This window comes from Carcharhinus amblyrhynchos, chromosome 18 (assembly GCF_965287045.1).
Source record: "Carcharhinus amblyrhynchos chromosome 18, sCarAmb.v2.hapA, whole genome shotgun sequence".
Lineage (NCBI taxonomy): Eukaryota > Metazoa > Chordata > Chondrichthyes > Carcharhiniformes > Carcharhinidae > Carcharhinus > Carcharhinus amblyrhynchos.
Genome location: NC_137341.1, coordinates 5,796,838 through 5,821,803, shown reverse-complemented (window position 1 = coordinate 5,821,803; position 24,966 = coordinate 5,796,838). Strand labels below are relative to the sequence as shown.

General features: G+C 47.1%; 1 protein-coding gene and 1 non-coding gene across 2 annotated transcripts in view; one reads left to right on the top strand and one right to left on the bottom strand.

The window, feature by feature from the left end:
* The window catches only part of apoltp (apolipoprotein lipid transfer particle homolog), a 293,932-nt gene that overhangs the window by 229,689 nt on the left and 39,277 nt on the right, over window positions 1–24,966 (bottom strand). Inside the window, exons 5-8 of the mRNA XM_080207085.1 lie at window positions 23,896–24,061; window positions 20,323–20,505; window positions 11,899–12,051; window positions 2,147–2,291 (exon numbers count right to left, since the gene is read on the bottom strand). Coding sequence (XP_080063211.1) covers window positions 2,147–2,291; window positions 11,899–12,051; window positions 20,323–20,505; window positions 23,896–24,061 — 647 coding nt within the window. The remainder of the gene's footprint in view (window positions 1–2,146; window positions 2,292–11,898; window positions 12,052–20,322; window positions 20,506–23,895; window positions 24,062–24,966) is intronic.
* Window positions 13,856–13,960, top strand: LOC145355212 (U6 spliceosomal RNA). The gene has a single exon (XR_013888941.1). It is a non-coding gene; the product is annotated as a U6 spliceosomal RNA (small nuclear RNA).

Below are 24,966 nucleotides of genomic sequence, written 5' to 3'. Positions count from 1 at the left end.
TCCCATGTGCTGATCGGACAAGAAATAAGGCCTGGATGGAGTGGACAAGGGGAAGATGTTTCCAATAGAAGGAGAGATTGGGATCTGAAGGCGCAGCCTCAGGATAAAAGGGATGACCCTTTAGAACTGGGATGAGGAGGAATTTCTTCAGCCAGAGGGTGGTGAATCTGTGGGATTCATTGCTCCAGAAGGCTGTGGAGGCCAGGTCATTGCGTGCATTTAAGGCAGAGGTAGATTCTTGATTGCTAAGGGGATCCAAGGTAATGGGGAAATGGCAGGAGAGAAGGGTTGAGGAAATGATCAGCCATGAATGAATTGTGGAGCAGACACGATGGGCCAAATGGCCTAATTCTGCTGCTATATCTTCTGGTCTTGTAAAAATCGGGGCCAGCGCACCAATTTGAGTCAAAATGTCAGATTCAGACTGTTTCTTTACACTTTGTTGGGGGCAGGGTGTTAGCGTGGATAGAGGATTGGTTGTCAAATAGGAGGCAGAGAGTGGGGGACAATGGGTGCTATTCGGATTGGCGGTTGGTGACTAGTGGGGTGCCCCAGGGGTCGGTGCTGGGGCCTCAGTTATTTACCATTTATATAGATGATCTGGAGGAGGGAACCGAGTGCAGGGTGTCGAAATTTGCTGATGACACCAAGATTGGGGGAAAGGCAAATTGTGCGGAGGGTGTGGAGAGTCTGCAGAAGGATCTAGATAGGCTGGGCGAATGGGCCAGGAAATGGCAAATGGAATTTAATGTTGGCAAGTGTGAGGTGGTCCACTTTGGTAGGAAGAATGGTAGGAAGGACTATTAGTTACGTGGCAAAAAACTGCAGCAGGCGACGGTGCAGAGGGACCTCGGGGTCCTTGTGCACGAGTCGCAAAAACCCAGCTTGCAGGTGCAGCAGGTGGTCAGGAAGGCGAATGGGATGCTGGCCTTCATAGCGAGGGGGATTGAATATAAAAGTAGGGAGGTCTTGCTGCAGCTGTATAGGGCATTGGTGAGGCCGCAGCTGGAGCACTGTGTGCAGTTTTGGGCGCCGCACCTGCGCAAGGATATTTTGGCCCTGGAGGGTGTGCAGAGGAGGTTTACTAGGCTGATACCGGAGTTGAGGGGATTGAGCTATGAGGAGAGGCTGAATAAACTAGGCTTGTACTCGTTAGAGTTTAGAAGAATGAGGGGAGATCTCATTGAGACGTATAAGATGATGAATGGGATGGATAGGATAGAGGTGGAGAGACTCTTCCCGCTCAAAAAAGACACTAGGACTAGGGGGCACAGCCTCAAGATAAAGGGGAGGCGGTTTAGAACGGAGTTGAGGAGGAACTTCTTCACTCAAAGGGTGGTGAATCTCTGGAATTCTCTGCCCGTTGAAGTGGTGGAGGCTGCCTCGCTAAATATTTTTAAGAAGCGGGTTGATGGGTTCTTGATAAGAGAGGGGATTAAGGGTTATGGGGAGAGGGCGGGAAAGTGGAACTGAGCCACAACAGATCAGCCATGATCTTATTGAATGGCGGGGCAGGCTCGAAGGGCTAGATGGCCTACTCCTGCTCCTATTTCTTATGTTCTTATGTTCCTTTCCCAAAATGATGAGGTTTATCAATAAAGAATGAAACACATTCATCTGAAACATACAACAAATATTCAGTTTTGTAACAAAACCATCAATATTGTGAAGAGGATTTGGTTGGACTATTTGAAGTGAGGTCCAAACGTTCAGTGTAACAAACATCACCAGAAAAAGTTACTTTAAAAACAAAATTACGAAGGTTAAAGAAACAAACATCACCAGAAAGTTACTTGAAAACAAAATTACTAACATCACCAGAAAAAGTTACTTGAAAACAAAATTACTTTAAAAACAAAATTACTAAGGTCAAAGAAACAAACATCACCAGAAAGTTACTTGAAAACAAAATTACTAACATCACCAGAAAAAGTTTCTTCAAAAACAAAATTACTTTAAAACAAAATTACGAGAATTACTACAAAAGTAGACAAGTGGTGATACGCGATGTTAGCGCATTTACAAATGAATTAATAATAAAAAGGGAATAGCCACAAATGAACAAGTAATGTGTAACATCCAATGATTTAAAATGCTGGCATTTGGCGCTTTATTGAAAATGTTATAAACGTATCAACTTGCCAACCTTGACTGGACCTTTCATTCTGCAGAGTGAGTCCCACTGTTTCAAAGAGCTGGGGGCTGGGACATTTCATTAAGGTGTAGTAAGAAGCAATTCGAAGTTCGACTTCTTCCTCGCTGGTTTGATAGAGCTGAACTAACGCCGAACGCTAAAAAACACAAACAGCATCACTGAGGTGACAAGGATACTTGAGAAAGGTCAGGGGATCACATCAGAGAAAGGAAAGAAAGCACAGAAACAGAACGTTCACAGCACAGGCCGAGGCCATTCGGCCCACTGTGTCCATGATAACCGAGAAAGAGCAATCCAGTCTAATCCCGCCTTCCAGTTCTTGGTTTGTAGCCATCCTGGTTACAAAACTTCAAATTTCCACACATTATTTTAACTCTGGTGGGGTTTTCTGCCTCTTCCAAACTCTCAGTCACTAAAGTTCCAGGCCACTTCTTATGGTTAAATACGTTTTTCCCGAACTCCCCTCAAATGCATATACTAACTGCTTATACCCCTGTACATAGGGTAGACCATTTCGACGGAGATGAGGAGACATTTCTTTACCCATAGAGTAGTGAGCCTGTGGAATTCATTCCCACAGGGAACAGTTGATGCCAAAACATTGAATGTATTCAAGAGGTGGCTGGAGATAGCACTTGGGGCAAATGGGATCAAAGGAATTTGATTGCTACAGGATTAGGCTATTGAGTTGGATGATCAGCCATGATTGTGATGAATGGTGGAGCAGGATCGAGGGGCCAAATGGCCTCCTCCTGCTCCTATCTTCCATGTTTCAATGGTCTTTGACCTCCCCTGCCTTTGCTCCTCCCTATTCCCATTTTCCAGGGCGCTCTGAATCAGTTCATCAAGTTCCAGGTTCAGGTCTCCCTCCAGGGCCCAAGCACATAAAAGAAGGCTACACTCCAATGATAGAACAAAGAACAACACAGCACGGGAAACAGGCCCTTTGGCCCAACAAGCCCGTGCCACCATTTTAACAATGTGCTTTTCCTCCTCCACCTTTGACCCATGTCTATGCTTATGGTACCCCCACTGGAAACCAGATTGAGGGGAGAATGATTTAACGACAATTTGTCACACCAATCAGCCTAAGAGCACATATTTGGGGTGTGGGAGGAAACCCACGCAACCACAGGGAGAATGTGCAAACTCCCACAGACACTGGCCCAAATCCATGTATCTGCACAGCAAACAGTGATAGTCACTGAGCTGTTGTGGTGCCCATCTGCTGGTCCAGTTTTAAGCATACACAAATGACGCGAAGCACTAGGCTACTCTTGAAACATCCAAGAGCAGCCCACGCACCACCCACCACGTGCATGCCCCTCGTGAGACAACAAGGTGGACCGACACACCTCTGGAGTAAACAAGAAAAGCATCAACACATGTGACAGTTGATTTCCAGGAACGTCCCGAGGCTTTGATCCTTATTTAAGACAGTCTCCTATTACCCTCCATCCCTATTTCGCTCATGTGTCTATCTAAGTAAACCTTAAACAAGTCCAGCGTAGGAACCATCCTTCAGAAGAGATGATGTTTAGGCGAATATAAAAAATCCCATGGTATTGTTTCCAGAACAGCAGCAAATTTATCCCCTAGCCAATACTGACTCAAAATCACAGATTAGCTGGCTATTACCACATTTGCTTGTGGGAGCTTGCTGTGCATTACATTATGGCAGTGACTTTACTTCAGAAATAACTCATTGGCTATACTGCACTTCTCACTGGTGAAAAGTGCTCCCGAATGCAAGTCTTTCTTCCTTTAAATTAAATCTTCCTCAGCCTCCTCTCATCCAAAGGAAACAACTCCAGCCGATCCAATCCCTCCTTATATCCTGATCCTTAAATTCTCCATTCATGGCACAATCCTCATCAATTTCCTCCATTGCCTCTTGAATGCAACCACCTCCTTCCTGTATTGCAGTGACTCGAACAGTTCTCGATCAGAGAATCACTGCAGCGCAGAAGAGGCCTTTTGACTCACCAAGTTTGCTCTAAATCTGTGACAAAGTGTCTCTCCCAGGCCCTTTCCCATGCCCTTTCCCAGAACCCCACACATTTACCATGCTAATTCACCTAACCTACACATCTTTGGAGACTTGGGGCAATTTAGCCTGGTCAATCCACCTAACCTGCACATCTTTAGACACTAAGCGGCAATTTAGCATGGCCAATCCATCGAACCTGCACCTCTTTGGACCCTAAGGGGCAATTTAGCATGGTCAATCCACCTAACCTGCACATCTTTGGACACTAAGGAGCAGTTTACCATGGCCAATCCAACTAACCTGCACATCTGTGGACACAAAGGGGCAATTTACCACGGCCAATCCACCTAACCTGCACATCTCGAGACACAAAGGGGCAATTTAGCATGGCCAATCCACCTAACCTGCACATCTCGAGACACAAAGGGGCAATTTAGCATGGCCAATCCACCTAACCTGCACATCTTTGGACTGTTGGAGGAAACCCACACCAAAATGGGGACAATGTACAAACTCCATACAGACAGTGACCCAAGGCCAGAATTGAACCTGAGTCCCTGGTGCTGTGAGGCAGCAGTGCTAACGACTGTGCCACCCGAGCTGACGAATGTTTTATTTCACTCCATCCATAACCTCTCTGTTCTGATACTCAGAGTCATTACCAATAAAATGAAGTGTGCCTCACGGATTCTTATCCACCTTATTGATCTGTTCATCTACCTTCAGGGACATTTACTTCAAATTCCTTTATTTCTACAGTCTCCGACCATTTGTTGTGTATTTCCTGCTGTAAGGATCCAACACAGTAAGAAGCCTCTCAACACCAGGTAAAAGTCCAACAGGTTTATTTGATAGTAAACCCACAAGCTTTCAGGGTTTGCCCCTTCATCAGGTGAGACTCACCTGACGAAGGGGCAAACCCTGAAAGCTTGCGGGTTTACTATCAAATAAACCTGTTGGACTTTTACCTGGTGTTGAGAGGCTTCTTACTGTGTGTACCCCAGTATAACGCCGGCATCTCCACATCATAAGGATACAAGCCAGCTGAAACAAGGCACAGATCCTTCCCTTGGTACTAGGCTTATTCACAAGATGTAGCATTACAGATCTCTGCCTCCACACTATTCACCTGGTGTCCCAGCAGACTTGCTTTATGTCCAGCCAGAGAGGCATCACTCCACATCAAGCACGGAGCAAGGCAGGAGACAGATCTCAGATTGACCTGAGACAGCACATGAAGTGAATCCATGCCGTTGGCATTATTCTGAGCTAATATAAGAACATGAGAAACAGGAGCAGGAGTCGGCCATCTAGCCCTTCGAGCCTGCCCCACCATTCAATAAGATCATGGCTGATCTGAAGTGGATCAGTTCCACTTTCCTGCTTTTTCCCCATAACCCTTAATTCCCCTTGTCTATCAAAAACCTATCTACCCGTGACTTAAATATATTTAGCGAGGCAGCCTCCACCACTTCAACGGGCAGAGAATTCCAGAGATTCACCACCCTTTGAGTGAAGAAGTTCCTCCTCAACTCTGATCTAAACTCACCAACTGAGCTAACCAGCCCAGCACAGACCTGCTTTGTGCTCTTATGAACAAGTTAACAAACAAAGGAATCAAATTAAAATAACAACCCTTTAAACGGACACTCTAACAAAGGAGGAAATTTTTAGAAGAACCTTATTGAATTAAATTGAAACGTCGATCCCAGGATGAATGAAGCACCCTAGCTCCCCCGATGTCCACAGGGATAATAAATTCTCTCCTTGTACTCTTTTGAGCAACACAAAATGGGCAAGTTGACAAATCAACAAATAAAGTAGTGATAGAACCTTAAAAGGGCAGATTTGCTTTGTAGGTGCTCTCAGTCTCTATTTAAACATGACCATTACTTGTGCATCTTAAACAACATAATCAACCTACTGTTAACATTCCTCCCCAAATCCATCATCTCACTGTTTCTGAGATTAAATCCCATTTGCCACCTCCCTTCCCACCTAAATAAGGCAGAGACATCTTCCTGCACTCTACTGCTCACTGTTAAACTACACGGCGACCTTATGTGTTATTTGTCAACTTACACTTGAGTCTAAATCATTGATATACAAGCAAGACTTCCATTACTGTGCTCTGCAGAACTCCAGCAGAAACTTTCAGCTTTCTGGTCACAAAAATATCCATTAACCATTACTTTTTGCTTCCTGAACCAAGTTTCGATCCATCACTTCTCCGCAGAGTTCATGAGTTTTTCATTTTCTCACCAAGTGCCCAAGGACTTGTCAAAATTCTTACTAAAGTCCCTGCAGACTACACCCAACGTATTACACCCAAAACATTCAATCAAATTAATCAGACAAACCATCCCTGAGCAAATCCAAGCTACCTGTCCTTGATTAGGCCGTACCTTTTCAAAGGATGATGTATATAGCTTTTCCAGTAACTCTCCCAGGTTAGGTTAGGCTGAAGGATCAGTAAAATATTCCCTCTACCCATTCCTCTTTGTTCAAATAACAGTATAATGTTAGTTGCCCTCCAATCCTCTGGCACCACGCCCATGCCAAAAAGGATTGGAAAATGGTCAGAATCTCTGCTATTTCTTCCCTTATGGTATGGTGGCACAGTGGTGAGCACTACTACCTCACAACACCAGGGACCCGGGTGCAATTCCAGCCTTGGATAACTGTTTGTGTGGAGCTTGCACATTCTCCCCGTGTCTGCATGGGTTTCCTCCAAATGCTCTGGTTTCCTCCCACAGTCTGAAAGTCTGATTGGCCATGCTAAATTGCCCCTTAGTGTCAGGGGGATTAGCAGGGTGAATGTATGGGGTTATGGGGATAGGGCTTGGGTGGGATTGTGGTCAGTGAGGACTCAACGGGCCGAATGGCCTTCTTCTGCACAGTGCGGATTCTACGGAGGAATCTGGGATACGTTTCACCTGGAGACTTACCCATTTTCAAGGATCACTATCATATTTTCTTCCTCACCATTATTAACCCATCCCCCAATATTTCACACTCCTTCTCCTTAACTACACTCTCTACTTCATTCCTTTATTGTGGGAACAGACACAAAGTATTGTTAAGAGCCAAGCTCACATCCTCCACTCCCACACCAGTTATCTTTTTCGACCTCATTGACCCTACCTCTTCATTTCTTCTTTGTATAAAAACATCCTTGTGTTTTCTTTGATGTTACTTGCCAATATTTTTTCAAGCCTTTTCTTTCATTTCCTTTTCAATTTAATCTCTGAACTTTCCATATTCCTCCAGGCTTTCTTTTTCTCTTGGCGAATCCTTCTCTATCCCGCTGTGGCCTCTTGGGTTGGAGTGGGGACGGAGTGGGGTTTCGAGTTGGGAGTCCTCTCCTTTTCCTCCGTGACAGCATGTTTTTCCTGAACCCCCTTTCTTATCTCCTCCTTGAATGTCTCCCAATGCTCTGACACTGATTTACCTTCAACTAGTTCCACTTGAACTCAGCCAAGTCCATCACTCAAACCAGCCTACCACACACTGACACCATCTACACTTCCCACTGCCTTGGAAAAGCAGCCAGCATAATAATAAGGATACTATTAAACTGGAAAGAGTGCAGGAAAAATTTACTAGGATGGTACCGGGACTTGATGGTTTGAGTTATAAGGAGAGGCTGGATAGACTGGGACTTTTTCCTCTGGAGCGTAGCAGACTGAGGCGTGATCTTATAGGGGTGTATAAAATAATGAGGGGCACAGATCAGCTAGATAGTCAATATCTTTTCCCAAAGGTAGGGGGGTCTGAAACGAGACGGCATAGGTTTAAGGTGAGACGGGAGAGATACAAAAGTGTCCAGAGAGGCAATTTTTTCACATCGAGGTTGGTGAGTGTCTGGAACGAGCTGCCAGAAGTAGTAGTAGAGAGGGGTACAATGTTGTCTTTTGAAAAGCGTTTAGACAGTATATGGGTAAGATGGCTATAGAGGGATATGGGCCAAATGCCGGGAATTGGAATGAATTTTGGGGTTTATAAAAAAAGGCCAGCTTGGACAAGTTGGGTCAAAGGGCCTGTTTCCATGTTGTAAACCTCTACAAATCTATAACCAAGGACACCCTCACCCTGGACATTCTCTCTTCCACTTTCTTCCGTCAGGAAAAAGATACAAAAGCCTGAGGACACATACCAACAAACTCAAGAACAGCTTCTTTCCTGCTGCCACCAGACTTTCGAATGGATCTACCTCATATTAAGTTGATCTTTGTCTACATCCTAGCTATGACTGTAACGTTACATTCTGCACTCTCTCCTTGCCTTCTCTCCTGGTTAGCTCCGTTGGCTGGATGGTTGGTTCACGATGCAGAGAGCCGCCAACAGTGTGGGTTCAATTCCCGTACTAGCTGAGGTTATTCATGAAGGCCCCACCTTCTCAACCTTGCCCCTCATCCGAGGTATGGTGATCCTCAGGTTAAATCAGCAGTAGTCACTCTCCCTCTCAGAGACAGAGCAGCCTATGGTCATTTGGGACAATGGCAACAATCCATTTTTTTTTGCACAGCTCAGCAACTTACATTGTTACTCTATCTTCCTACAACTCATGGGGGTGGGGATCTATAGCGCATTACCAGCAGTGCAATTGCCCCTATTCATTCTCCAGTTAAACACACATAGCCTGATTTGGTGATCCTTCCACCATGTTATCCCTGGTCACAGAATCTGCAGTGCAGAAGGAGGCCATTCGGCCCAACGAGCCTCCACCGACAACAATCCCACCCAGGTCCCATCCCCGCAACCCCACATATTTGAGTGAGTGGAATCGGCTGCCTTTGGTGGTGGTGGAGGCGAACTCATTGGGGTCTTTTAAGAGACTTCTGGATGAGTACATGGGATTTAATGGGATTGAGGGTTATAAACAGGCCTGGTAGGGAGGGATACGATCAGCGCAAACTGCGGGCGGAAGGGCCTGTTTACGCTGTAGAGTTGTATGTTCTATTTATCCTCCTAATCTTCCTGGCACCAGGGGAAATTTAGCATGGCCAATCCTAACCTGCACATCTTGGGACTCTGGGAGGAAACTGGAGCACCCGGAGGAAACCCAGGCAGACACAGGGAGAATGTGCAAACTCCACACTGACAGTGACCCAAGGCTGCAATCCGAACCTGGATCCTTGCTGCTGTGAGAAGGCAGTGCCATGGTTCCGTTAATAGATATGACTTTCTTTAAACAATATTGTGACCTTCCTTATTTCAAATCTCAGTCTCAAAATTCTGGAAACAGGAGTGTTGAGTTAATATTATATTTCACTCATAGCTATGTCATCATCATTCCAAATGTTCAACTGCTTTAGTTACCAGACATCACACTATGAAATGTCTGCCACTAATCACTCAACAGCTCCTTTTGTTGTCGATACTTCTTTTACCGAGCTTTCCTCGTCACTTAATAATTTCCTGCCTGAGATTTCCAGCTTCTGGCCTTTCCGAATTCAGACTCAGGCTGCCACCTCCCTGCTAAGATAGTTTTAAACTCAAGTACTCGCAACCTCTCCACCCACCACCATCACCCCGACCTGATGTGGACCTTAGCCCCGTTGAGGTGCAAAGTTGTCTGTCTCGTGTGTGGGTGCCACCACCTTCAGAGCCAGTCTCAATGTCCCAGGAATTGAAAGCCCCTCTTTCTTGCACTCCCTCATCCATTTGCCTCATCCTCCTGTTACTGTACTCACTAGTGTGTGTGCAAAGGAGGAGGAATCCAGGGATTATTAGCTTCAAGGTTCTGCTTTCTATTTCCTTTCCAGGTTGACTGAAACCTAGCTGGAGGATCCCATTCCTCTTTCTACCTATGGAATCCCTAGAGTGCAGAAGCAGGCCATTTGACACACAGAGTCTGCGCTGACTGTTTAGGTGGATTCTTCATAAACTGCTTTTATTTCTTAGACCCAACTCCACATATAATTCTCTCCCAACACCCACATGTCGCCCCTTTATATTTCATGACTTCTACTGAATAACTGACATCAAATTAGGACTTCATTGGAAGGTCTGTTAACCCATTCCTAACAGGGACAGTGGTGGAGTGGTTAGCACTGCTGCCTCACAGCGCCAGGCGTCCGGGTTCGATTCCAGCCTCAGGTCACTGTCTATGTGGAGTTTGCACGTTCTGTGTGGGTTTCCTCCGGGGTCTCCGCTTTCCTCCCACACTCCAAAGATGTGTGGGTCAGGTGGATTGGCCATGCAAATTTGTCCCTTAGTGCCAGCGGGGTTAACACGGTAACTATACGGGGATAGGGCCTGGGTGGGATTGTGGTCAACGCAGGCTCGATGGGCCGAATGGCTTTCTTGGACACTGTAGGGATTCAATTTACCCAGGCCCTATCCCCGTAACCCCGTGTATTTAATCCCTCTAACCTGCACATCGTGGGACACTAAGGGGGAATTTAGCATGGCCAATCCACCGAACTTGCGCACCTTTGGATGACAACATCTTATGCCATAGAATCCCTATAATGAGAAGGTGGTCATTTGGCCCATCAAGTCTACATCGAAAACAATCCTACCCATGCCCTATCCTCATAACCCACATATTTACCCTACTAACCCCCCTCTCACTAAGGGGCAATTTGGCAAGGCCAATACACCTAACCCACACATTTTTGGACTGTGGGAGGAAACCCACACAGACAAAGCATTGGCAATGAAATGGGCCATGACCTGAGACTGCTCCCATTCACTCAGGATGGTTGGCAATCGCTCAGTGGCATCCTTTCCCCTGGCACCAATGAGGCAGCCCACTGTCGTAGAACTAGGAGCGAGATTCTCCGGCTGCGTGCACTCCAAGGGGAGAAATTCCCATCGGCACTCAACGGATCTTTAAATGTTCCCGCCAAATTCTCTGCCTCGCCTATTACCATTCCCGCAGTGAGTGAAACAGGAGAGCTTCAGCCCAGGCGTGTGGCTGGAGAAGTACCTATCCATCCCTCTAACCACTGAATCCTCTTTCACTGTTGCTTTTCCTCCGACACCCCTTGTACAGCTAAGTGACAGATGGTGGTCATGCGATGGCCTCGTGGTATTATCGCTCGACTGTTGGTTCAGAAACTCAACTGATGTTCTGGGGACCCGGGTTCGAATCCCACTAAGGAAGATGGTGGAATTTGAATGGAATAAAAAAAATCTGGAATTAAATATCCACTGATGACCATGGTCGGAAAAACCCATCTGGTTCACTCACGTCCTTTAGGGAGGGAAATCTGCCGTCCTTACTTGGGTCTGGCCGACATGCGACTCCAGAGCCACAGCAACATGGTTGACTCTCAACTGAGCTCTAAGGGCAACCAAGGCACAGGCAGTAAATGAAGTTAAAAAATACACTTGATTCCCCTTTACCTGTCTCCAAAAGTGAATTAGGGGGTGAAACATGCTCAGTAAACTCTTGGACCTGCTAAGTTCCCACTTGTCTGCTTGGCAGTCACCCATCCCTCCTGCACACTTGGAGAAATTAGCCACTGCCTCGCTCTCAGAGTCTCAGAAGCACCACGGCGACACCGGCTGTTGCTGTAATCTCTGAAACCGGAGCTCGTTCAGCCGATGGCACTGTCTGGACACGTGGCTGCCCAGGACACGAGAATGGGGGACTTGCAGAGTGTCCGAAATGGTTTACGTAGACATTTTCTACCGAGCTAAAACATTGTACACTTCATTGAATCAAACCTCAAGCAAGGACAAAAACTCTTTCCCGTGAAGTTCAACGGGGAATGTAATCAGATGTGAAACGTCATCTTACATCAGCCGTACAGGGGATGCGTCTGAAGGCGTTGATGGCTGCAAGTCGCACATTGAGCAGATTGGTTTTCGACTGCGCGCACTTATTCAACGTGGGAATCTGAGCACCGGCAGCAAGGCCAGCATTTCCAATCGCTTTCAGAGAGATCAGCACCTGCAGATGACATACGTATAAAAAAAAAAGGACATTTTCATCATTCACGTCCTTCACCGACACAAAGGAGTAATGAACTTGAAACAACGTCACGGAGCAGATCGTCCCGGAATAGAGTTAGCACAGAACATTCGGATTCATTGACCTTGTGTTTGTCAGAGCGCTTTGGAAAGTCGGGCATGGGATTTTCAAACCGTTAAGAGGTTGGAAACTCACGTGTGGTGGGACTGTTACGAGCCTCTCGGTTGCAGTTCAGTGAAGGAGACACAGATTCTGCTACTTCAGAAACTACTTTTATTTCTTAGACCCAACTCCACACGTAATTCTCTCCCAACACCCACATGTCGCCCCTTTATATTTCAGTGACTTCTACTGAATAACTGACATCAAATTAGGACTTCATTGGAAGGTCTGTTAACCCATTCCTAACAGGGACAGTGGTGGAGTGGTTAGCACTGCTGCGTCACAGCTCCAGGCGTCCGGGTTCGATTCCAGCCTCAGGTCACTGTCTATGTGGAGTTTGCACATACTGTGTGGGTTTCCTCCGGGGTCTCCGCTTTCCTCCCACACTCCAAAAGATGTATGCATTCGGTGGATTGGCCATGCTAATTTGTCCCTTTGTGCCAGCGGGGTTAACACGGTGACTGTACGGAGATAGGGCCTGGGTGGGATTGTGGTCAATGCAGACTCGATGGGCCGAATGGCTTTCTTGGACACTATAGGGATTCAATGATTTCTGCCCTACGCCTTTAGGAGTCGGGCTCCCGACTGAGGGCATGCAGTCAGAATATTTTCTCTGCTGTGTTGGAGAACAGTAAGAAGTCTTACAACACCAGGTTGAAGTCCAACAGGTTTATTTGGAGCAGTTACCCGGGAGCTAAGAAACATAAGAAATAGGAGCAGGAGTAGGCCATCTAGCCCTTCGAGCCTGCCCCGCCATTCAATAAGATCATGGCTGATCTGAAGTCGATCAGTTTCACTTTCCTGCTTTCTCCCCATAACTCTTAATCCCCTTATCTATCAGAAACCTATCTACCCGTGACTTCAATATATTCAGCGAGGTAGCCTCCACCACTTCAACAGGCAGACAATTCCAGAGATTCACCACCCTTTGAGTGAAGAAGTTCCTCCTCAACTCCGTTCTAAACTGCACCCCCCTTATCTTGAGGCTGTGCCCTCTAGTCCTGCTATCCTTTCTAAGTGGGAAGAATCTCTCCACCTCTACCCTATCCATCCCTTTCATCATCTGATACGTCTCTATAAGATCCCCCCTCAGCCTTCTAAACTCCAACGAGTACAGACCCAGTCTATTCAGTCTCTCTTCATAGGCTAACCCCCTCATCTCCGGCATCAGCCCAGTGAACTGATACTAGTGCAGCGAGGATACAGATTCCTAGAACAACACCATCTAGTGTTCAGGCTAACTGCTCACTTGCACTGAAACGTGTCTATTACATTAGCTAAGTGCAGGAACTGGGGGTGGCTTACAGAGCTGGCAGAAGCTCTGCGGCTCTCACTAACAACAGCTAAGAAGTGAAATGTTTCTCATTCTCCTACGAGTGAAATCCAATTTCAAAATTAACAACAATTACCCAACAGAGTCTCAGGGCGAGTCAGCTCCTTTTTTTTTATACCTCCGATACCTCGATTGAATCGACTTTGGCTGAAAATGTTTTCTGCGAATTATAAAGGGTCCCGTGGGAATACAAGGAGTTTCGCTCCAGTAAGTGGAGACACAAGGCCAGCACTGTTTGAACAAGTTAGCAATGGACGCAGGGAGGCGATGGGAATGACTTCTTCACACGCTGGCTTTGGCAACACGTATACTAAAATGGGAACAACGCAGAGAAAATTAGCATGGCCCCTGCGGAAGGATGACGCGCAAACTTGTGAAGCGTTCCAAGCTTTTGTTTTGGGTGGCACAGCGGTTAGCGCCGCTGCCTCACAGCGCCGGGGACCCGGGTTCAATTCCGGCCTCGGGTCACTGCTCTCCCCGCGTCTGCGTGGGTTTCCTCCGGGTGCTGCCACTTCCTCCCCACAGTCCAACAATGTGCGGGTTAGGTTGATTGGTCAGGCCGAATTGACCCTCGTGTCGGGGGATTGGCAAGGTAAACGTGTGGGGTGGCGGGAATGGTGGGATTGCGGTCAGTGCAGGCTCGATGGGCCAAACGGCCTCCTTCTGCACTGTCAGGATTCGATGGTATCCGCATTGATGCAGCAGGACTGATCTGAAGAAATTACGGTGAAGGTAGAATTATGGAGTAAATAATTCCTACAACATATCAGAGTGACATATTTATATTGCGTGTCATTCCAAACCTCTCCAACTTCAGATCCAATCATTCCAGAAAGGTTTCGCTGCACTGGTGTGTTTTTTCAAAGTAATCTCAACTCAATCTATTCACTGAATAAACTGATGCTTTCATTCCTTCAGGCAGTTTTTCAAATAATTAGGAGAGAAGGGGATATGCAAGCACTCCCACTTCCATTGTAATATATCAACGCTGTGTCCATGCTTTTAACTGCAACAGCTTAAATACTATACTTTGCATTTCAAACATTTTATCCAGCTGTATTATTTATTAAAGACATTTACACTGGACGCCCAGCGAAGTTGAAACACTCGCTCACAAAGAATGTTGTTCACAGTCAGTGGAAAATTGTAGAACCTTGATTTCACACTTTCGGTCTCCCAACTCAACAAAGAACAGAAAATATCGAAGACTTAGGAGTAAATTCTCCTCTCATTACCTCACAAATTTCAAGAGTAAATCTTGCAAACAATCTCCCTTCTACAAAGAGAAGAGTGAACTACGATTAGCACGAGTGTGCTTTTTGCGATCGAACCACAGGGTGGCACAGTGGTCAGCACTGCTGCCTCACAGCGCCAGGGACCTGGGTTCGATTCCTGGCTTGGGTCACCATCTGTGTGGAGTTCGCCCTGTGACTGCGTGGGTTTTCTCCGGGTGCTCCAGTTTCCTTCTACAGTCCAAAGACGTGCTGGTTAGGTGCACTGGCCGCGCTACATTCTCCCTCAGTGTACCCAAACAGGCACCGGAGTGTGGGTTTTCACAGCAACTTCATTGCAGTGTTAACGTATGCCCACTTGTGAGATTAAGAAATAAACTTAAACCCCCCCGATTCTATCGGCGCTGAAATTAGCCAAATATTAATGACATGCTTAGCGTGGGCAGTGAGGCAGACTGGCACAAGGAGGTGATTGGCGTTGGGGGGGGTGGTGGTGTTCCGATGTCCATGGGGCGGTGGGGGACATCTGGAGATCTCCGAGAGATCGGGGTTCCTGCACAATGGCGCACCAAGCCAGCTTTCCTATCCCAGCACATTTTTTTAGCACCAAGCGTACAAAGATGAGGTCTCGTAAAAACTAGTGTGATTCTCTCCCATTTTCTTGCTCGTTCGGCACTTGGAGTTCATTTTGCTAAGATCGCACCCAAAATATTTCCGACCAGGGAGAAAATCCTTCCAAAGATGGTTCTAACCCAGGCGAAGAGATCGGTAAGGAAGTGTTCTGATACCGGAACGCCGGGCGGAATTACGGGAGCGTGAACATTGCTGGACAGGTTTGGTGAAAATCAGAAAATATCTTCTCTGGTCTCCAGATTAACACATTCCAGTTGCTTGAGTATGAGACAGCTGGTTTGTTAAATTCCTGTCTGTTTACTAAGTATTTTTCCTTAGAAACATTCTTGGTAAACAAATCTGAAATTTAAGAATGAATTTGGTCTACAGGACAAATTGTACATGAAACTTGAGTTGGAAAAGATCACACGCCTCCTATATCTGACAAGACTTATGAATCCATATTCTTGTGAAATCTATGCTTAACTTAATGGGGAGAGTTGGGGACATCAACTCCTGATGGACCTTGGGCAGCACGGTGGCACAGTGGTTAGCACTGCTGCCTCACAGCACCAGGGTTCCAGGTTCAATTCCAGCACTGGGTCACTGTCTGTGCAGAATCCGTACGTTCTCCCACTGTCTGCATGGGTTTCCTCCAGGTGCTCTGGTTTCCTCCCACAGTCCAAAGACGTGCTAGTTAGGTGGACTGGCCATGCTAAATTGGCCCTAATGTTCGGGGGGTTTAGCAGGATAGATGCGTGGGGTTACGGGAATAGGGCCTGAGTGGGATTGTGGTCAGTGCAGACTCGATGGGTCAAATGGCCTCCTTCTGTACCGTAGGGATTCTATGCTCTGCGTTCTTACGTTCCTGCGACCTTATGTGTCGGTTGGTGGGCCACCAGCCTTCCATGGCTCTCCACTCCCAGGTTTGAGTGCTGTTTGTCACCTGTCACAGACACAGGCCTGGGAGTGGAGAGCCGTGGAAGGCTGGTGGCCCACCAACCGACAGGGAGGGATCACAAAGGGGGAGAGGGACAGGGGGAGTGCCCAAAGGGGGCAGGGAGAGTTCCAAAGAGACTAGCAGGGAACAGGGGCATGAAATGATCAAAGTTGAGTTAAAAGAGAGAGGAGCAGAGACACAGGCTCCAAATAGGAAAAGGACTGTGGAGAGAAGACTTTGTGAAGAAGTCAGCCTGAAGGTTGGTGACTCTGTGGGGCACAGGTTACCCTTTCGGTGTAGGAGTGTTCCACTCAGCACTGTTGAAGGTCTAAAGTTGTCGCTACAATTTGGTGCTTAAGTAGGAACCCAGGCGAAGTGGGTGGGCGTAGTTATTGGAGTCACTCTTGAGAGAATTTCCAGGATCGATCTTGAACGATGAAGATTGGAATTCCCCACGACAGAAACAGAATTTCAGAGAGATCGGTTGACTCAAGAAGGTGATTCTCCCAACCCGCTCCACTAAAATATTAGTGCAGCATTCCGGGAGATTCCAGCGGGATCAAATGCTGGGCCTCCTGGCCCGTGAGTGTCTCCCAGCTCCGGATTTCCAGCAGCATCAGTTCCCCACCAGAAATTGGTGGCGTGTAAATTATGGTGATGCTCATTACCATATAGTTTAAATCCCAGTAGCAGGCCCGGGACTCAAGTCTCCAGGCCAGCTAGCATCTCCCCGTCCCGCCAGAGTGATTCACTCCCGCGGGGATTACTACATCTCCCTGCTTTCAGGGAGCTGGCAGCCCAACTCCACTGGAGTGAAGGGAGGGGTCCACCAGAGGCTCGGGCGCCGGGGTGGGAGGATGGTGTTGCTTGGGGGCGTTGGCTCCTTGGCAGTGTCAGCCTATGCATGGGGTGGGGAGGGGCAGCGACCCCTCGTGGGTGGACAGACAGCTGGCATTGCGGGGGTTGCAGGGCTGGCCAGCGATCGGGAGGCTGGCAGTGCGGGGCCACCGCACATGCGCCAATCTCAGACAGATCAGCACACGCGCAGTGGCCCACTCTGCTCTACGCTGCCAGTCTCCGAGGCAAGGATACGCCTGGATTCCGGAGCGGATCACTGCAGTGGGAGATTCATTTTAAAACTCACACCGAAACAATCCAGTGGGATTTACTCCGATTTTCACACTATTTTGAAACTTGGAAATTTTTTTGGGGAGAATTCCACCCGCAACATTTACTGACATCTGGGTGGGTGAGAAATCCATGGACTCGGTCTTGTTCACATATACCATTTATTCTGATGAGATGAGGTTGACCAAAGTTGGCTTGTTAATTGGCACCGATCTCATACTTACCCTGAGTGGTTCCATCTTTCTAACTTTGGATAATAAAGTTGGATAATAATTGTTGGTTCAAAATCCATGGAATCTTGTGACTTTATTCACTGAGAATTACAAAGAACAATACAGGGCAGGAACAGGCCCTTCAAGCCTGCGCCGATCACACCGTCCTACCTAACCTATCTCTTGTATTCTTCTATTCCCCGCCTGTTTGTGTGTCTATCCAGATAAATGTGGCTAACGTATCTGCCTCAACCGCCTCACTTAGCAGTGCCTTCCAGGCCCCCACCATTCTCTGTGTTAAAAACTCACCCCGCACTGAACCATTACCCCTTTACCTTGAACTTGTGCCCCCTTGCGATATCATTTCTGCTCTGGGGAAAAGCTTCCAACTGTTCACCTCATCTACACCCCTCAAAATTTCATAAACTTCTATCGGGTCACCCCTCATCCTCCGTCTTTCCAGGGAGAACAATCCCGGTTTATTCAATCTCTCCTCATATCTAATACCCTCCATGCCAGGCAACGCTCTGGTAAACCTCTTGTATGCTCTCCTCAAAGCTCCAACATCCTCTGGTAGTATGGTGACTAGAATTGGACACAGCATGCCAAATGTGGCCTAACCACTTCTAAACATCAAATTTTGTCTACGCTATTGGTCCTTAACCCCATCTTACCAAAAACCTGGGTGCCTGGTCAAGGATTACAACAATAGGAGGAGTAGAAACACAACGTTCTGGTATGTTCTATGCTGCTGGCTATCGAGTGCAAAGATATGTAGATATTAAACCAATGTGAGACACTGACAGGAACATTCCAGCTGTTCAAACCAGATTTCCCGGCAGGGATAAGGTGGAATCAATGGGAAATCCCACTGGCACGCCACCTCCCACAGTGAGAAAGATACTAAGGGGAGGCCAGGGAAAATCACTCACAGTAACCGCGGCAATCACTGGCGCAGAAGGTTCTGGAATAAAAGCCAATGACCGCAGAAAGGCATCTGCCCGATCTTCATCCAGCTCTTTCGACAAGATAATTTCTGTTACGAATTGGATACGTGCCCATTGGCCTGTGTTTAGTCTCAATTTGGCATGTCAGCTACGATTCTCAGCAACTTTTACAGATGCACCATAGAAAGCATTCTTTCTGGTTGTATCACAGCTTGGTATGGGCTCCTGCTCTGCCAAAACCGCAAGAAACTACAAAGGGTTGTGAACGCAATCCAATCCATCAGACAAAGCAGCCTCCCATCCATTGACTCTGTCCACACTTCCCACTGCCTTGGGGAAAAGCAGCCAAGATACTCAAGGACCCCACACACCCCGGACATTCTCTCTCCCACCTTCTTCCGTTAGGAATAAGATATAAAAGTCTGAGGACACGTACCAACTGACTCAAGGACAGCTTCTTCCCTGCTGCTGTCAGACTTTTAAATGGACCTGCCTCACATTAAGTTGATCTTTCTCTACATCCTAGCTCAGACTATAACACTACATTCTGCACCCTCTCCCTTCCTTCTCGTAAATGACATGCTTTGTCTGTATGGCATGCAAGAATACTTCTTGCTATATAAGTAGTAACTCACTGGGGGCTTTTAAGAGACTTCTGGATGAGTCTATGGGATTTAATGGGATTGAGGGTTACAGATAGGCCTAATAGGTAGGGAAATGATCGGAGCAACTTGTGGGCCGAAGGGCCTGTTTGTGCTGTACTGTTCTATGTATACTAATAAATGTGACAATAATACATCAAATATTAATATTCTACCATTTGATTTAACTCTGATTGAGGTTTGACGATCTTATGTCAATTTTAATGTGACGTTCTCCTTTTGTTTGACCGTGTGCTGAAATAAATTCCCTTTCATTCATCTTTTTTAATTAAAAAGAGTGGAGTGGGCCGAGCAGAGTCACTCTTAAAGAGAGCCAGAATTTTCCTGTCCCGCCCACCACGGGAATCGTTGCTGGCGAGACATGGACCATGCAACGGTCCACTCACCTTGGGTGGGATTTTCCAGTCTGGGGATGACCGCAGCTGGAAAATCCCAGCCCATGTGTCAAACGACCTGCTTCTGTGCTGTAACTAATGAGCCTATATGTTTAAAAATACACTCCCTTAACAAGATTGTCATGGCAATAGTCCTGAGTAAAATATGAGATTCTATTCTCCACAAACCTATTAATAAATATCAAGTCTGAGAATACCGTGGGCAGCACAGTGGTTAGCACTGCTGCTCCACAGCTCCAGGGTCCTGGGTTCGATTCCCGGCTCGGGTCACTGTCTGTGTGGAGTTTGCACATTCTCCTCGTGTCTGCGTGGGTTTCCTCCGGGTGCTCCGGTTTCCTCCCACAATCCAAAGATGTGCGGGTTAAGTTGACTGGCAGTGCGAAGAAATTGCCCCTTAGAGTCCAGGCATGCGTAGGTTAGAGGGTTTCGTGGGTATGTCGGGATATGGGGGTAGGGCCTGGGTGGGATTGTGTTTGGTGCAGACTCGATGGGCCGAAGGGCCTCTTTCTACACTGTAAGTTCTATGTTCTAATTATAAAAGGGAGTGCGGGGGTGGGGCGTGAGAGTACAGCACTATAAAATATGACCGGCTTGTACCTATACAATTCAACACATAGTCAGTCCTACCTTCTTCTTTAACTCAGGTTCCCGTGTTCGACAGTTTCCTTGTAGATAACCTTCCAGAACCTTCATGACCTCCAGCACCTCGGGCATTACTTGACAGCTGTTGTTTTTTGAACAGAAGTTATGAACCAGCGAGGAGACTCCGAGAAAAGTTGGCACGCTCGCCTCTGGTGATCGTAACAGAGCCTGTGAATTAAATTCACCATCGGGTTATCAAATGGGACGGAGTCACCGTTCCAACATTCTCTTCCTCACCTCTGGGAGCAGAACTGAGAGTGTGCCCGTTCCATAGCTAATTAGTATGTAAGACTTGCAAAGTGGCTCCGAAATAACCTGGATATCCTGTTACCCTCCCTTCGATTCACTCCCCGCATCCTCCCTTAGAATCACCCACACACTACAAATATAAGGCATTTTGCAGATCAGCGAAGGACAAAAGGAGCATGATAGTCAGCAGGATGTTATTTCGGGGGGCATGGTAGCACTGCTGCTTCACAGCTCCAGGGACCTGGGTTCGATTCCCGGCTCGGGTCACTGTCTGTGTGGAGTTTGCACATTCTCCTCGTGTCTGCGTGGGTTTCCTCCGGGTGCTCCGGTTTCCCCCCACAGTCCAAAGATGTGCGGGTTAGGATGATTGGCCATGCTAAAAAAGAAATTGCTCCTTAGTGTGCCGAGATGTGTAGGTTAGAGGGATTAGTGGGTATAACATGTCGGGATATGGGAATAGGCCCTGGGTGGGATTGTGGTCGGTGTAGACTTGATGGGCCTCCTTCTGCACTGTAGGGTTTCTATGATTAAAAACTAAGTAGCAAAAGAGTACGTGAGAATGTCTGAGTGTGTGTCCCACCTCCACCATCCTCCATTACGTGATTGCCTCTCGGAGTTGGATCTTTACGGCCGAAGCTGGTAGCTCAAGTCAGGAAATTTTGTCTCCGAGGAGACAGGGGCAAAATCAAGTCGGAACCACTCAGCCCGGAAGCAGGTCAGTGGCAGTCGCAAGGGAGGGTGGATGTCAAGATAGACTGCTTCGAAGGCCCACCTCAACTCTTTGGAAGGCTCTACATTCCTCACACTCACTCACCACCCTACTCTTCCATGCCAAGTAACGTCCCCACCCAACTCCCTCATGTCACCTCATACCGACCATGCCATCTCCATTGTAACCCACCCAGTGCAGGCTACTGGACGATCTCAAGAAAAACAAAATACATTTCTTACAATAATACTGATCTGTCCAAAGATTTTAAATCCTCTCAAAATGTTCAATCTGTTATAAAACCTGAACAAACTTCTATTCAGCAACCATATCAAAGGCAGATTATCCTTTAATAGCCTTTTTAAACTGTCATGAAAATGCAAACTCAACCCCCTGCCCACTTGCCTACCAAGCTCAGTACTTTTGAAGCATTTGAACCTCAGCCAACCATTCATATTGGAGTAATGGCCCTGGGAAATTTCAACAATGTACTGAAACTATAGGAATGGAGGGTAAATGCTTTTTCTAAGCTAAACCACATTATCTGTCAATCAAAGCAGCCCATCAGGATGCTGGTTTTAAACTCTGACAGCTACGGACATTTTATTCTGTTTCTAAAGGGATAAGGATTGAATTAACTTCTGGTTATAACACCAACAGACTTTATCTGCCTTTTAAGAGTATTTGTATCCACTCCAGAAATTTGTGGCTCCTGAACTTTGGGTTTGGCTCTTGGAATGGTGAAAATAGAAGTGTTTTTGAACTGAGCACTAGTTCCAAATGGCTTTGCTAAATTCAATGTGATTCAGGCATTCCATAAAACATGTCCTTCGAGAGATCATGTCCAATTTATCTTTCACCTAATTTTTCTAGTCTTAATAGGATATTCCTTGCCCATGATAATTGAAAGATAGAATACGTCTGAACTAATGTGGACGGCACAGTGACACAGCGGCACAGTGGTTAGAACTGCTGCCTCACAGTGCCAAGGACCTGGGTTCAATTCCGGCCTTGGGTCTCTTGTGTGGAGTTTGCACATTCTCCCAGTGCCTACGTGGGATTTCTCCGGGTGCTCCGGCTTCCTCCCAGAGTCCAAAGATGTGCGGGTTAGGTTGATTGGCCATTCTAAGTTGACCCTTGTGTCAGGGATTAGCAGGGTAAACGTGGGGTTATAGGAACAGGACCTGGGTGGGATTGTAGTCAGTCCAGACTCGATGGGCCGATTGGCTTCCTTCTGCACTGTCAGGATTCTATGATCTAATGTTTGTTTTAACTGAACAATCTCTATTGTACCTATTAAGCTGACAATTCCCTTTTGATATTAGGTCTGATGATTTAATTCTGGGTTTATTTTTATAACATTCCATTTCTTTCTCAATCAGCTATTTCATCCCACGTCAAACAGCAAATGATAAACTGCCTTTTCTTTTCCAAGGAATATTCAATACGTTTGGTCACCTGTTTTTCTTTTTATCCATTCGTGGGACATGGGCGTCAATGGGTGGTCAGCACTTATTGCCCAACCCAAGTTGCCCTTGGAGGGCAGTTGAGGGTCAACCACATTGCTGTGGCTCTGGAGTCACATGTAGGCCAGACCAGATAAGGACAGATTTCCTTCCCTAAGGTGAACTCGATGGGTCTTCAGGACAATGGTTTCATGGTCATCAGTAGATTCTTAATTCCAGATTTTTTTTTATTGAATTCAAATTTTACCATGTGCCGTGGCGGGATTCGAACCCCGAGACCCCAGGACGTGAGTGGATGTGAACAGAGTGGACAGTCAGAGGCTTTTTTCCAAGGTGGAAGAGTCAATTACTATGGGGCAGAGGTTTAAGGTGCGAGGGGCAATGTTTAAAGGAGTTATATGAAACCAAGTTTTTTTTTAAACAGAGGGTGGTGGGTGTCTGGAACTTGTTACCGGGGGAGGGAGTGGAAGCAGATATGATAGTGGCTTTTAAGGGGTGTCTTGACAAATACGTGAATAGGATGGGAATAGAGGGATACAGAAATCATAGAATCCCTACAGTGCAGAAAGAGGCCATTCAGTCTATCAAGTCTGCATTGACCACAATCCCACCCCATATCCCTACACGTTTACCCACTCATCCCTCTAGCCTAAGCATCTCAGGACACCAAGGAGCAATTTCTTAGCATGGCCAATCAACCTAACCTGCACATCTTTGGACCGTCGGAAGAAACCGGAGCACCCGGAGGAAACCCACACAGACACGAGGAGAATGTGCAAACTGCACACAGACAGTGACCCGAGCCGGGAACTGAACCCAGGTCCCTGGAGCCGTGAAGCAGCAGTGCTAACCACTGTGCTACCGTGCCACCCATCCCCAGAAGATGCAGGGGGTTTTAGTTCAGTCGGGCAGTTTGGTCAGTGCAGGCTTGGAGGGCCGAAGGGCCTGTTCCCGTGCTGTAATCCAGCTGAGTTACTGGATTACTAGTCTCGCGATAATACCACGAGGCCGTCGCCTCCCCACTCACATCGTGCACGGTTTTTGATTTTCTTCCCACTCCTACAGCTGCAAAACACAGCACCAAAAATACAAACTGTTTTAACAAGTGAACTCAATACAAGGGAAATCTCTCACAGTAACCGCGGCGATCATTGGTGCAGTAGGTTCCGGAATAAAAGCCAATGACCACAGAAAGGTGTCCGTCCGATCTTTATCCAGCTCTTTAGACAAGATAATTTCTGTCAGGAATTGGATACATGCTTCAGTTCCACACGCTGGTAACGTGTCCACCAGAGGCTGCCTGATAAAGGGAAAAGCACACTGTTAACCAGACATTTCCCCCCCTCAGTGGGTTCAAACCGTGAAACAACAGATCACGTCTCAAAGTCTTTGAAAGTATATTTTATTAGTAGGCTTGCATTAACACTGCAATGAAGTCATTGTGAAAACCTCCCAGTAGCCACACTCTGGCGCCTGTTCGGGAACACCGAGGGAGAATTTAGCACGGCCAATCCACCAAACCAGCACGTCTTACAGATTTTGGACAGAATTCCAGATAAACGATCTGAACTTACTTTTGACTGATCCTTATCATAAGGTGGCACAGCGGTGAGCACTGCTGCTTCACAACACCAGGGACTCAGGTTCAATTCTGGTCTCGGGTCATTGTCTGTGTGGAGCTTACACATTCTCCCCGTGTCTGCGTGGGTTTGCTCCAATTGCCTCCCACACCCCAAAGGAGCACACAGAGGAAACCCACGCAGACACGGGGAGAATGTTCAAACTCCGCAGTCAGTGACCCAAGCCGGGAATCGAACCTGGGTCCCCAGCACTGTGAGGCAGCAGTGCTAACCACTGTACAACCCATGGGTATAACCCATGCAGGCAAGGAGCAGAAGGTGCCTGCCTCTTCTCTCTTTGAATGGCAACTTGGATGGTAGGACATCTGATGCTCTCAAACCCGGCATTCATGTGTATGCAAGACACCAGGAACGTAGAATCAGAGAAAGTCATAGAATCCCTGCAGTGCAGGAGGAGGCCATTCAGCCCATCGAGTCTGCACCGACCACAATCCCACCCAGGCTCCGTCTCCATAACCTCACATATTTATCTCCCTGGCACTCTGGGCAGATTTTCCAGCTGCGCTCGTCCCGAAACCGGAAAATCCTGCCCAAGGCCAACGGATCTTTCCATGGTCCCTCCCGC